Raw genomic sequence first — 13,570 nt, 5'->3', positions numbered from 1 at the left:
ATGGATTTATTCTGAAATCAAGGCAATGATTACACAGGAGTAAATTAAGCAGACATACTTGCTAAAATATTGAGCTATTTTATAATACATTTAATATACATTGTACAGGATGTGATATCTGGTGTTTACTGTTACCAGAGTACAAGATCTAGTATGCAAGGTGTTATGCCTCCAAATGCAGGGACAGAAAGAGGGCATTTTCAGGATTTGGAAGATACTCAAACTGTTAAAAAAGGACGTTTTTCCCCATCCTATCTTTGTAAATTTCTTCATATTAATTATTTTAATAAAAATATACACATTTGTAAAAGAAAATTTCATCTGCATGCCCTGCTGGGGTGATTTTTTATACTTTACATAATTAAGCAATTTTTAAGATCTTTGAAGTAGTACTTTGCAAAAGTCATTTATTCTATTATTTAATTTTATTTTATTTTACTCATATATTTGGTAAGTGTCTCATATATTGTCTTTCTTTATAGCTGATGAGATTCAAACTTTTTGAAAACTGAATGGTCTATATCATAATCTATCTTGTTAAACAAAACAAAACACCTAGTAAGTATATGCAGGAGGTAATGGTTTCAGAATAAGCTTTTTGCTCTGTGCTTTTTCACTCTTTTGCTTTCATGCTGCCGCTCTAAGGCTGCTTTATTTAACACAACTCAGCTGCAAAACATGCTGATAAGAACTTTATTTAGAAAATCACCTTTTTTCAGTTATCATTCAAAAAAGTAATCTTTATTAACTAAAGTTTTTTTGAGGGGATGTGTGTAGTATTATGTGTACACATTTACGTTCCTCAATGTCAACTTTTCTACTGACAGCAGGAGCACTTCTTGAAGACAGTAATAACTTGGGAAAGAGACAGGGCTTGAACAGTGCTACTGACAAACCCTGATAGACCCAAATTCACCCTGCTTAACGTCAGACACTGTAGGCACTGCCTTCTGGATTTAGCTCTAGTCAGATGATGCTATGCTGGGAGGCAATTCAGATATCAAAGGGATGAATAACCCCTTGTGGAAGTTCCTCTCTCACTGACCGTAGATCTTTTGCAAATAACACAGTTATTTACGTGTTTATGATTAGGAGGATGGAATCTGTGCCTGTGTGCTACTTGCAATGAAAAATGAATCTAAATTAGAATGACTTCCTCACCCTGAACTTGCACAGTTATAGGAAGAAGGAAAAAACATAAAGAAGGTGTAGGAGTTCAATAATCTGGCTTCTTCAAAATATTTCAGCATCTGCTGCCAGTTGTGGTCTCATGGGTTAAGAATTGCATTGCATAATTATTTTTTGCACACTGCACTGATGATAACCTGGAAACATGAACTCAGTCCAGTATCAGAATGCCTGTTTTTCAACTGAAAAATACTGAAAACCAAAATCCATGCTGGTAAAAAAAATAAGAGTTAGTCTAAGCAATGTCCCCATTAGAAGAGAAGGAATATGACATTGGAGGAATGACTTCCTTAAAGCTCAAAAGGCATTTGGAGAAATTGCCACTTATCTGGAGCAAAGATAACTAATCTGTGACTCAGGAAACAGCTGAAGAATTACAGTTTCTATGGAACTTTTCTTCTATGTGATATGGTATGGAAATACATAATATTTACTTTTTTCTTGTGGTGTGATTTAAGAAGTTATGATAGTCAAGCTAAAGGGCAAAACCAATTTAGCAATGAGAAGCATTAAGATACTAGTTATTGATATTTTACTAATGGCAAAATAATCCAGAGACTTATACTGAGATATATACACATTTTTTTTCTCGTTTGAGTTGGCACAAATTTAGTATATATTTATAAATGCTTGGAGACACATAGTTTAATTTCAGTGAAGAGTTTTGACCCAGTTAAGGCGAAGGCAATGAAGTTGTTGTCCAACAGGCATAAGTAATATCATTAATTGGATTCATTTTGCAAAGTTAGACAAATGAGTTTCTCATTACTGGATCTAAACTATCATGCTAAAAAGTAATAGTTTTTTTCCATAGACTTTTTTTCTATAGACTGTGATTCTCATATGTTTTTTAGTTGAACTAATTTATCTCTACATTTATAGTAAATATAGGTGTGTCTCTAATATTTTGTTAGGCAAGTAATTTTCAGATTTAGCAGGGGAACTACTCAATTATTAACAAATTGAAAAAAAAATATTCCAATTACATTGCTTGTTGTTGACTTCTGCTCATTCTCCAACTCACTTTTTCACCAGAGATCCCTCTTTATTTTGAGAATCTCTCCCCTGGCTCTTTATTTTTCCCTTAGTCCCTTGTTCTAGATTTCTGTTTTGAGCTAGGACATGAAATCTTTTCTCCTCAACGTTATTGTTTCAGCTTCTTTGGTCTAGCTGCACTGAAAGGGTCAGCTTCAGTAGGAGGAGTTTATGCAGGTTAAGTTCTAGAAAAAACTGCTGACAGAATAAGAGAGATATGCAGACAGGGTGTCAAGGATAGCAGAAAATATACTATCTGCAGTTCATCGTCTGTCTATAGATGAGAGGTATCTGTCCTACATTTATGAAGTTCTTGTTTTATCTCTTGAATATTATGCGTTATTTTTGAAGTACTTCAATGCTTTTGTTTTATGAAACAGGGCAAGTATAGTTGTGCTTAATGAAATTAACAAAACCCACAACTTCATAATAAAGAAAAAGATCATATTTTTCTCCACAGTTTTCATATGTTTCAGAACCATGGGGAAAAAGGGAAAAATATCGCATTCTCTTTCAAAATAATGATCCACAGAAAAGATCTTACACATTGGACTACTGACAAGACTGTTTCTTCAGCAGTGGGGAAACATCCTTAACAGTCTCTCAGATGGCTCTCATATAAAACATAATATTAAACATAACTTTTGGGTTTTGCAGATTTGGAAACAGTCTTTCCATAGGAAAATATCTTACATGAACACAGATTGTGCAAAGCACTAAAACAACATTACAATAATAAGCCAATCACCATGTTCTAACAGACATAAAATGAATTAATCCACTGGAGTTGCTGCTATTTTCCTGTGGTGATTGGTTTGTGCCATTGAATATCTTTTGCTGATAGGATGTTGAAATGTTTCCTCTTTATGCTAGAAAACATTTGAGAAACTGTATAACTCTCTATCACTGCAGAACCAGAAGCTAAATTCAGCTGAGAAATGTTAGATTTTTTGGGGGTTTTTTCATAAAATTTTTAGCATAGTATGTTCATATGAACTTTGTTCCAATTCTGTTTAGTGATAATTTCATTTCTCTAATTTAACAAAGACATCTATATGAGTATAAATCCCAATATTTTTCATTTTTTTTCAAACATAGTCTCTCTATTTCTGCAACATCTGTGGGCTTAGATAACAGTGCAGTACAAACATCAACCTTTTCAACTATCTGTGTGACAAATGCAACACAAAAAATATTTCTTCAGTTTTCAGTCATGGAGACAGTTACAATGTAATTGCAGTAAACATTATCAACTTTTCATTAATTTAGATTTTCATACTCTGTTGTAAGCTTTGAAATAAACTAAGGCTTATACAAAAGTGTACTTTTGTTCATATAAAAAACATTGAAGATAGCCCTCAAAGATTCCACAAAGTTGAAATTGTACACTCCTCGAATTTTACTCCAAGAGTTGAAAATCTGATTGTCTGCTTATGGTTACATATGTTATAAGACAGAAAAACAACCCAAGAGTTCTAAGAATTCAGTTTTTTGTGTGTGGGTCAGTTTTAGTCTGGGTACAAGTGTCAATTTTTGACATAAGACACAGGCAAGAAGGAGAAAGATTTTTAAGTAACTTGCAGCTCTATGGGGGATTGAAATGCAGTGTTTACTGAACATATCACCATTGCTTTCTGAAAGATACTGTACTGGTTAAGATTCTGTTTAAATGTGGGACATTCTAAAATTGAAGATATGTACAGATTTTTAAATTGCTTTTTTGTCTTTATCTGATTGCTTTTTAATACCAGGAAAAGGCTGAATAACTCTGATCAAAATCTAAGAATATGTGAATCTACTCCATTCAGCTTTTGAAAGATGAAAGAAGATCTATTATTTAAATTTTTTGTTTAGCTCAGGATGTATAAACCTTTTTCTAGTTCCATTTATCATCAAAAAGTATTAGCATTCAGTACACTGGGGAAAATGCACTGGCTTCATCTGCAAATAACACAGGAAAAAGAAAGAGTTTCAAATGAAATGAATGTGACCTAGGATTTGGTCTCAACTTTTAAATTCCCAGTTTTAGCAAATACCAAAGAAAAACATCCACAAGGAGAAATCACTTTGAAGTTCTTCGGGAAGCCTTTCATCCATGCTCTGAAAACAAGCTTACTCTTTTTAGTGTACAAAGGATATATTGAAAATACTTACACAATAAGTAAGTTCTGCTTGCAGAGACAGTTATAAAGAACTGTTTGCACAGAGCTGCTTATGATCTGGGAAATATCCAGTCAAGAATAATTGCACAATGCACAATTATGCAATATTTACAATTAAAATAACCAGTCACAAAAATTTCTGTTAACAAAAGCCACAGTAACAATTTTTAAATGATGTAAACTTTACAGGCCTGTGATGTGCATGAGGAAGTCCATTGGAAGACGATTTTTAATACATTCCTAGTTTGCACCGTTTGGAATTTTGCTCCATAATTCTTCTCTTGTGGCAAAATCTTTGGTTTAAGTTAATGGCTATTTATTATGATTAGCACTGCTTAAGCTAGATGAATTGTATATTAATAAAAATGCTAGCACAGATATTACCTTCTATATCTGTCCATAAACAACAATATAATTAGAAGGAATCAGAGTATATATCTGGCTTTAGAACTCTATTCTTGAATTTAATAAGAAAGGTGGGAAAAGAGGTAAGTGATGGTAGCTGGCCTTGCACAACAAAGTCTTTTGAACATTGTGTGCAATTATTTTCACGCATGCTAAAATCTGGTTCCTTGATCTTGGCATTTTGTTTCCATTTTCTTTTCCTTGCTGTCAGATTGTTGTGTACTCCTTTTATACTTTGCTACTGTTTTTATTATTGTGAGACAAAATAAATTTAGAACATTTCTCTGTATGTGGTTTTGTTATGGAACAAATATATGAGGAGCATATGAGGAGCATATGTTTGTTTTAAATAATGCACTACCAAATTAATTACAGGCCACTGGTTTATAAAGTAATTAGCTAAATATATTCTTAACAGTTCAGGAAGGTGGTAAAGCAATACCATTTGAGCAAATTGTTCTCTACGTGAAGAATATGGATTTGATTTACCTGCTTGCCTTATGTCTTATTGCTTAGACTTGAATGACAAATGTGGAAAGATTACAAATGTGATGTCTGAAAAAAACAACCCCACCAACAAAAAGGAAACTTTTGAAAAGGAAAAAGTAGTTCCTTCACAATAAAGGAAAATAAAGCACCTGATGTCAGATTGTGATGTCGTGGAGCTTCTTTTACTGGCGGTACTCCTAAAGAATAAAACCGAGATGTTAAATTAATCTTTAGTTACAGGTGAAAATATTTATACAAATTTCACTAAGAAACATGCCAGTTTATTGGACCCTCTATAAACCAGATATGTTTTTCAAAAATGACTTTCCTAGTAAATTATTTAAACATAGGAATTTTATGTCTAGTAGAACCATAGAAGCAAATTCCTTCTAGATACTAATTTAGCAGACTTGCTAATTGTTATCTTTTGAGCTTTCAGAACTTCAGTGTAGAAAGTTTATATTCAAGTCACTGTCTTTAACCAATGTAGAGAAGACATTTGAGTCTTACAGCACTAAATTAATAAGTTAGTGCAACTTATTACCATTAGTTATCTTCAGGGATATAGAAGAAACTGTTTCTCTGTGTGCATATTACTGTAAAGGAGACAACCAAGGCAGTGCTGTGTTTACCAGGTGAGTTTTTACACATCTTTTGTGTAAAAAGCACTTAGAATTATCTATGTAGCTATTCTACGGTGTGAAGCTGGTGATCTAATGCAGCACACAAGCAGCTGACATGAACTTGACACCACCTCACTTGGGAGCACAACGGGAGACAAAGTGGGGACTACTAAACCCTTGTCTGTGGATACAGTGCTGGAGGAGACTGCAGACAGACTGATGGATGCTGCGCCAGCCAGGGAGGGTCACAGACAGGGCACCACTGCGGCCAGATTGCATGCACTGATGTAGCCCTGGATACTCATGTGCAAAGGAACATAATTACTGTGAATTTCTGCACCATTTCATTTGGCTCACTTGCCCATATTTAGAAAGACTAACAAAGCTCATTTTTCCAGTCCAGTGAAAAAAACCCAAAACAACAAACGAACTAATGTTTGCATTTCGATTGCTGTTTTCAGAGATTTTCATCTTTTTATTACCTTTGCTTTTTTCATTTTTCAGGTGTTTCTTCTCGATTGTTTTTTCTAGCAAGAAAAAAAAAACACAGTTCAAGGTTGGTTAACTGACTGAATTCTGAAAAGTTCATTACCAAGAGTTTTCAAATAAAATTATTTGAAAATGAACACAGGTCTTTTAGGGGTTGATTCAAATAGCAATAAGTGCTAAAGTGTAATGCTATACTTTTTGTATTGTGATATTTTACATATGCATGCAAACACAGAGTAAGCTCCTACCTTCTTTTTCCTTAGATGTTTTTGGTTTTTTCGTAGCTAGGAAAATAGGCAAGGAAACAACATTAAGTGAAAGGCATCAGAAATATGGGGCTCTTACTATAAGTATATTCCACAACACTGATCACCCTAGTAATTTCCCTGGAATAGTAACTGTAGTGAATGTGTCTCATGACATGAATGCCATTATCTAATGTTACAACAGTGGCTGCTACCCTTAGTGGCTATAGCTGCTCTGGGATTTCTGAACGGTCATTGGAAACTGATTATTGCTTGTTCCAGAGAATTTTGGGAACTTTTGACAAAGGCTTTAGGCATTAGAATTCTGTAATTCCCTAACTACTGCCAGAATTGCCTAATGACTGGTGGATAAATTGCATCAAGGAAGGATCCCTTTGCCTATTGTATGTATCTTAACCTCTTTTCTGGAGCAATCTCAATCATCTGAGACTAATAAACAAAACAAAAACAAACAAACAAACAAACAAACAAAAAATCACCTAGGATATGGAGATAGATGGACCTTAAACCCACCAAAATGTGACCATTCTGAAGTCTTGCAGCAGTAGATTCTGAGTTATTTTATTTATTTTTCTCTTAACTGTACATTCACCTAGAACATGTACTTTTTTTTCTATTTGGCATCTTTTTCCCTAGCCTCCAAAATGCAGACATTTGGTCTGTGACTCCTTTCTACAAGGCATTCTAAGATTGAGTAAGGTGTTTTGCTTCAGGCATCTGAGCCCATTTCAGTATTCCCTGCTGACTACAGCAGGAAACTGGCAGGCTGCCTTTGAATTGTTCATTTTCACTTCATAGTGTCCAACCAGTTGTAATAACACTTTTGTTCAAAGTCTTCTGATGCATGCATGGTCTCATTAACACTTGGTTGCTCAGTGCTGATAGCCCCTGTCTAGCTCACAAAAATATTTTGCAGAAGATGAACAATGGAAATAATATAATCAAATTGATCAGAGCAGTCTTTGGTAGAGCACCGCATTGCTGTAGTGCTGTCAGTTTACCAATGCTTCTTTACAGTAGCATTGTTCATTGTTGGTGAACAATATGTATTTATCCACAGTGGTATATTCTTGGATTCTTTCCATAAGACATATCAGAGAAATGTGATATTTACCTGCTGTTGAGATTTCATATGCTGGCTCTCCAGAAAAAATAATCAGAAATGAAGAGGAGCAGGGAAAGAAATGAATATGAGGTTCAGTACCTTGTCTTTTCAAGGAAACTAACCAATTAAATAGATCACTTTCATCTGTGGCTTTTCTGCAGGATATTGGTTTGCAGAGAGATGTGCCTCAACAATAGGCAGAGATTTTAACTGAAAGCCGAGTCCTACTCTTTGAAGTACTCTAATCCATCATGCAATGGTTTTGCAAATGCAAACACTGTGCCAGAGCTTTCTGGCAAGCAAATATTTAAACAGAGTTCTTTTAAATGTACATTCAAGGTTATAGCTGACAATGCTCTTTTCCAAAAAATGTATTAAATTTAATTATTATTTCTCTTTTCTTGTCATCCACACATCCCAACAAAAGACTGACATTGACCCTGAATAGCTGGTGCTCACTCCTGTATGACTGTTTCTTCCACATTATCAGATTGTCATGTCCTTTTACAAGGAAAAGCTCTTGAGAGCTGAAAAAATTTTGACTACATCTTTGCACAGCACCTAGCACAAAAGAAGCGTATATTCCCATCCTATCATAATATGCATAACAATTAATGAAAATTGATCAGTGCAATGGGACAGAAATTCCCTTGTGTAAACCGTCATTACTCTTTTTAAATCAAAGGAATTAATTAAATTGTGATTTGGAATCCAGGCAGTTTTTACACATCAGTACTTCATTAGTCCCGGTTGTATTTAGGAACCCAGTTTTAAGGAAAGAATAACCCCACCAGACAGGTAAAGCCTTTATTCTTTGAACCTAGAGCTGGATTAAAAAAAAAAAAAATGTTCACAAAACACTACAAGGTCTCCTTTGATTGAATTATCTCTGTATTTTCACCATTACAAGTTTTGGCTTCAGATGAACATGAGCCCACAGCCCACACCAAGGTGCAAATGTTCCAGTCAAGGCTTTTTCAACAGGAAGACTGAGAAATTAAGCATAGCTTTCAGTAACACAACCCATGAAACTTCCATTCATGTCTTTGTTCATAAGGAGCCTGTTAAAAGTCAGTAGCCAGGACTTAGGCATCAAAGGCATTCAGCAAGGTCTCATTTTGCTGCTGTTTAGCGTGCTTTAGTCCTTTAATGTTTACATTTCTGCTTATGAACATGCTCATAGTTGCTGACAGGTGATACATTACTACATTGTGGTCCAGGGCTTAATACATTTTCTACATTCCACAAGAAAAATAAAAAGGTTTGTTTGAGGCACCAAATCTAGGAAAAGGGTTCATGCCCTTGCTCCTTTACTGAGTTCTTCCTCATGACTGCAAACCATGGTTTGGTATTGCTTCCTGCACGAGTTAGAAAAACCACCAATTTTCATAAAATCATAGAATCATATAATCAGAGAATGGTTTGGGTTGGAAGGGACCTTGAAGATCATCAAGATTCATCCCCCTGCGTAGGCAGGGACACCTCCCACTAGACCACAAGGCTTCATCCAACCTAGTCTTGAACATATCCAGGGCGGGGGCACCAACAACCTCCCCAGGCAATCTATTCCTGTATCCTACTACCCTCACGGTAGTAGGTTTTTCTAAATGAAATTTATTCCCTAACATCTAAGCTAAAGCTACCCTCTTTCAGTTTAAAACCCTTTCCCTTTGTCCTGTCACTATCCTCTCTGGTGAAAAGCCCAACCCCAGCTTTCCTGTAGGTCCCCTTCATGTCTTGGAAGGCCACTGTAAGGTCTCTCTGGAGCCTTCTCTTCTCCAGGTTGAACAGCCTCACCTCTCTCAGACTGTCTTTGGGGCTTATGGAGTTTTGTACTCTGTTCAAGCTGATATATCACAATTTTAGTCTGTAGTCAGTATGCAATTCTGAGTTCCATTACATGAAAATTTGATATAGGATCAAATATTCCCAAAGGCCCTCCTGTGTGCTAACACAAAAATAGCGAAAAATAAGATAGCTTAATAATTGCTTTTGTAATTGCACCATAATCCACTTAGCAGGTGACTATAAAAATGTCTTCGCTGTTAATTTGGGGACTTTTCAAACTCAACCTTGTATTTCTGTAACTTGTCATTCATAAATGGTACAATCTCTCTACCAATTCAAACCCCATTTATTGTTACTATAAGACTGCACAGGGTGCAGTGTGGAAATTTGGCTCAGGAAAAGTGTATGGATTAATTTTACATTGCTACTGAACTCCAAAATCAGTGAGTATTTTGTGTTCATGGCTAAGTTTCACTCTGAATTACTTGATAGCTATGTTCATGCTAAGGCAATCATATTGTACACCTGGCTGAAAAATATATGAAGCAAAGCTACATAGACCTCAAATAAAGGCATCAGTGATCAAACCAAGAGTTCTACTTCCAGTGGAAAAAGGCAATTTAAAGAAGATAGCTCTGATGCTTAAAATTGTGAATTACATATATTCAAGGATGGTTAGTTCAAAATAGGCAGTGGCATTGTAAACAGAATTACTTTTTGTATTTCTTTTCCTTTTTGTTAAAGGCACTGTTAACCTTTAAAGTGATTCTAAACACCGGGATATAAGCTCAAGAATGTGGTACAAATATCCCTCTGCAAAGGTCAAGGAAAAATATCATGCCTCTTCCTTAAATTCACAATATGCCAGCATAATATAACTCCTGATGGAAAAGCATTGTAGACTGATTTTGAGTTAAAATTATCCTTATTGTAGAAAATATGAGGAATTAGTCGCTTAAATCTCTGATAATTCTCTTAATAGAAGAATGCCAACAGTGGGATCTTAGATAAATCAGTACAGAAGACATAAAATGTCAGTGAATAGATCCACTTGAAAACTGAACACTACAGTTCAGTATTACAGGGGGTCCCGCAAATGTGGTGGCACATTTCAGATGCTTTATGTTCCCCCTTTCCCTTTTGAGCTGAGGTTCAGAATATCAAATTCTCTTCTGAGAGGTATTTAAAAGCAAGTATTCATCTTGTCCAACTTTAGACACCTAACATAGGAGATTATTTTAGGAAGATGGAATGAGTAAGTTTGCCTTGTCTTGTTGTCTGCTTCTGAACCAAAGCAGAAAGAAGTCTGTGTCTCAGAGAACTTGGCTTTGGTTTTAGGTACTCTGTAGATTAGTTGGCATCAGAATAACACATGGTTTGGTTGCAATGAGCCAAGTTCAGTACAAAAGGTAAAAGAGAGGTCCTTTGTTACAGAGGCTACAGCTAATTCATCTGTGAAGGCCCATACTTCAGAATCTTCAAAATTCAAGAAATGAGTGTAAACACTGTCCTGATTGTTGTTTGATCATGATTTGCAGTACATAACAAGCAGTGACTTGCCACAATAAACAAGGATCCCAGTCTTTATCTATTCAGAAATCTCATTGACCTTAACATTCTTAAAACTCTTCTAAAATGGAAACATTCCTTTCTCTTCTTTAATTAAATTTAGTTTTTAATTAAAGTAGGGAAAAAAAAACCCATATTGAAACAAGACAAATAATGTGTTTAGTGAATTAATGAAATAAGTAATTTCCAAACGGTGAGAGTACTAAAGAAAAGGTTGTCTAATTCAGTTATGCTACATGCCATTTTGTTATTTTTAATAAACAACATATTTGCATAAAGATAAATCATGTAGCTACACTCATCCAAAATCACCAGAGCATTAATTATGCCACTAGCATAATTTATTTTATGTTAGGTATGTTATTGCACTTTAAAAAGTAAAAATTGCAAACAGAGTTTGAGCATTGCAACTTCAAAATATTAATTTATAAATGTATTTATTTTTGGTGTCTTCAGCCTCTACTAAGCAGACTGAATACAAGAGTATCTGCAGTAAAAGCAAGAATATAGTATTATCTAATATAATAGCAAAAATGCAAACTGAGACAACATGCATCTGAAAAGAAGTATTGTATTGCATACAAAACAAGATATGACACGTACTTGAAGCGTTTTTCAGTTTGACTGAAAAGTAAAAAGAGGAAAGAAAAATTAGAACGACAGTCAGGTACTGCATAATAGTATTGTGGAGGAGAATATTTGTTCTGCGTGTTTACTGAATATCAAAACACAGTTTTTACTAATCTAACAGAATGAATGAATGCTAGAGGTTGGAAGGTCTAGCTTCACCTAGAGTAGGCTGCACATGATGGTATCCAGGTGGGTTTTGAATGTCTCCAGAGATGGAGGCTCCACAACCTCCCTGGGCAGCCTGTGCCAGTGCCCTGTTGTCCATACAGTAAAGAAGATTTCCCTTATGCTTAGGCTGAACCTCTTCTGATCCATTTTGTGACCACTGTTCATCATTCTGTCACTGGGCAAATGGTAATTATGTATAGCAGTAGTAGATGTATAACATCATCTACACATGATAATTGCTATTTTAGAGTTTCCCAGAGAAACATGGAGAAGACTTGTTTTAAAACGCATGGTGATTGTTTCACAGTGGAACTAAACAGTGCTGCTTCCTATACCTGCAGTAATTTTGCTCTGTGTTTTACAAGTGAGGTTGCATAGAACCTACATGGAGACATTTTTCATAGGTGATGAATAGTACCAGGTCATGCTCTCAATAGATATCTTATGATATCATTTGTATATCATATGATAAAGTATGATAGCTGCGATGAAGGAAAATTAAACTCTGCTGGTCCTGAGACATTGACTCATACAGGAAGGCTGTGAAGTCCAAATAATTGGCAGATACCCACAAATAATTAGCAAAATGAAGCCATTTAAAGAAAGTGCTTTAAGAAAACGGTTCAAAAATTTTCTGGAATAATATCCTTGACATTGATTGATTACAGAGGCAGATATTTGACCTCTATAAATCTTCAGAAAATGACAACTGGCACTGCAAATATGTATTGTGCTACCTTAGCTATGGTATGACATGTCAAGGCCATTATATACAGCAAAATAGATCACAGGGCTGTGATTTTGACATTGTCATATGCAATTGTATTTTGCAGATTCTTTGAATGACAGTTTCAAAAATAATTAATAAAATGCAGGAATGCTTACCTGATTTTGTGTGGGGAACTTCTTTTTCATGTTTGACTGCTTCATGCTCTAGAGAAAAGAAACATAATAACAACATTGTCATAATATTTTTCAGTTATGCTTTGTGTGAATTTATTTTTTAACTAAGAAGGATTGCATAAATATTTTTCAGGAACAAGCATTCCTTTTATCTAGCTTCATGCTGTTATTTTGGAAAAAAGCCACATGGCTAGTAACAGATTATCCACTGAAGGATCTGCCTCAAAATAGCAAGTTCACGAGTACTGCACATATCTGCACACATATAGCTGCTATTAATGTTGTTAAAATTATGCATGTGTCAAGGAAGAAGTCACTTAATGAGGGCTCCCCTTGGTTTATGAAGTGTAATTTGTATCCATTCTCCATTCTTGTTAATTGTAAAGAGACTACAGAAAAAACTCAGCAACCATTTACTTGACCTTGATGTTGTTGAGTCAGACATACTTGAGCTGAATTCCCAAAGTCTCGAACACATCCTTTTCCATATGAATAAATTATATCTTGCTGTGGAAAAATTGGAGAACTAGCACAGGCAGTGCTTTTTTTTTTGTTTGTTTGTTTTGTTTGTTTTTTTTTTTGTTGTTTCCTTGCTCTCCCCTTTCTGTTTTTTTTAATTATTACTGGAAAAAAATGTTAAGGTGATGGAAATAGAGAAAATTAAGAAGCTTTGATTTAAAAACAAGGTCTTGCACTACTTAATTTAAACAAAAGCCACACCTGCTTAAAAGGAATTGAAAAAACCCACAC

The 13,570-nt window shown here is 35.0% G+C and overlaps 1 protein-coding gene across 1 annotated transcript in view; it reads right to left on the bottom strand.

Annotated features, from left to right (window-relative positions):
* Window positions 1-13,570, bottom strand: part of TRDN (triadin) — a 212,082-nt gene that overhangs the window by 4,218 nt on the left and 194,294 nt on the right. Inside the window, 6 exon segments of the mRNA XM_071742449.1 lie at window positions 5,429-5,476; window positions 6,385-6,429; window positions 6,640-6,675; window positions 7,772-7,798; window positions 11,723-11,743; window positions 12,803-12,850. Coding sequence (XP_071598550.1) covers window positions 5,429-5,476; window positions 6,385-6,429; window positions 6,640-6,675; window positions 7,772-7,798; window positions 11,723-11,743; window positions 12,803-12,850 — 225 coding nt within the window.

The sequence above is a fragment of the Heliangelus exortis genome, chromosome 3 (genome assembly GCF_036169615.1).
Source record: "Heliangelus exortis chromosome 3, bHelExo1.hap1, whole genome shotgun sequence".
Classification (NCBI taxonomy): domain Eukaryota; kingdom Metazoa; phylum Chordata; class Aves; order Apodiformes; family Trochilidae; genus Heliangelus; species Heliangelus exortis.
This window is presented reverse-complemented; position numbering and strand designations above follow the sequence as displayed.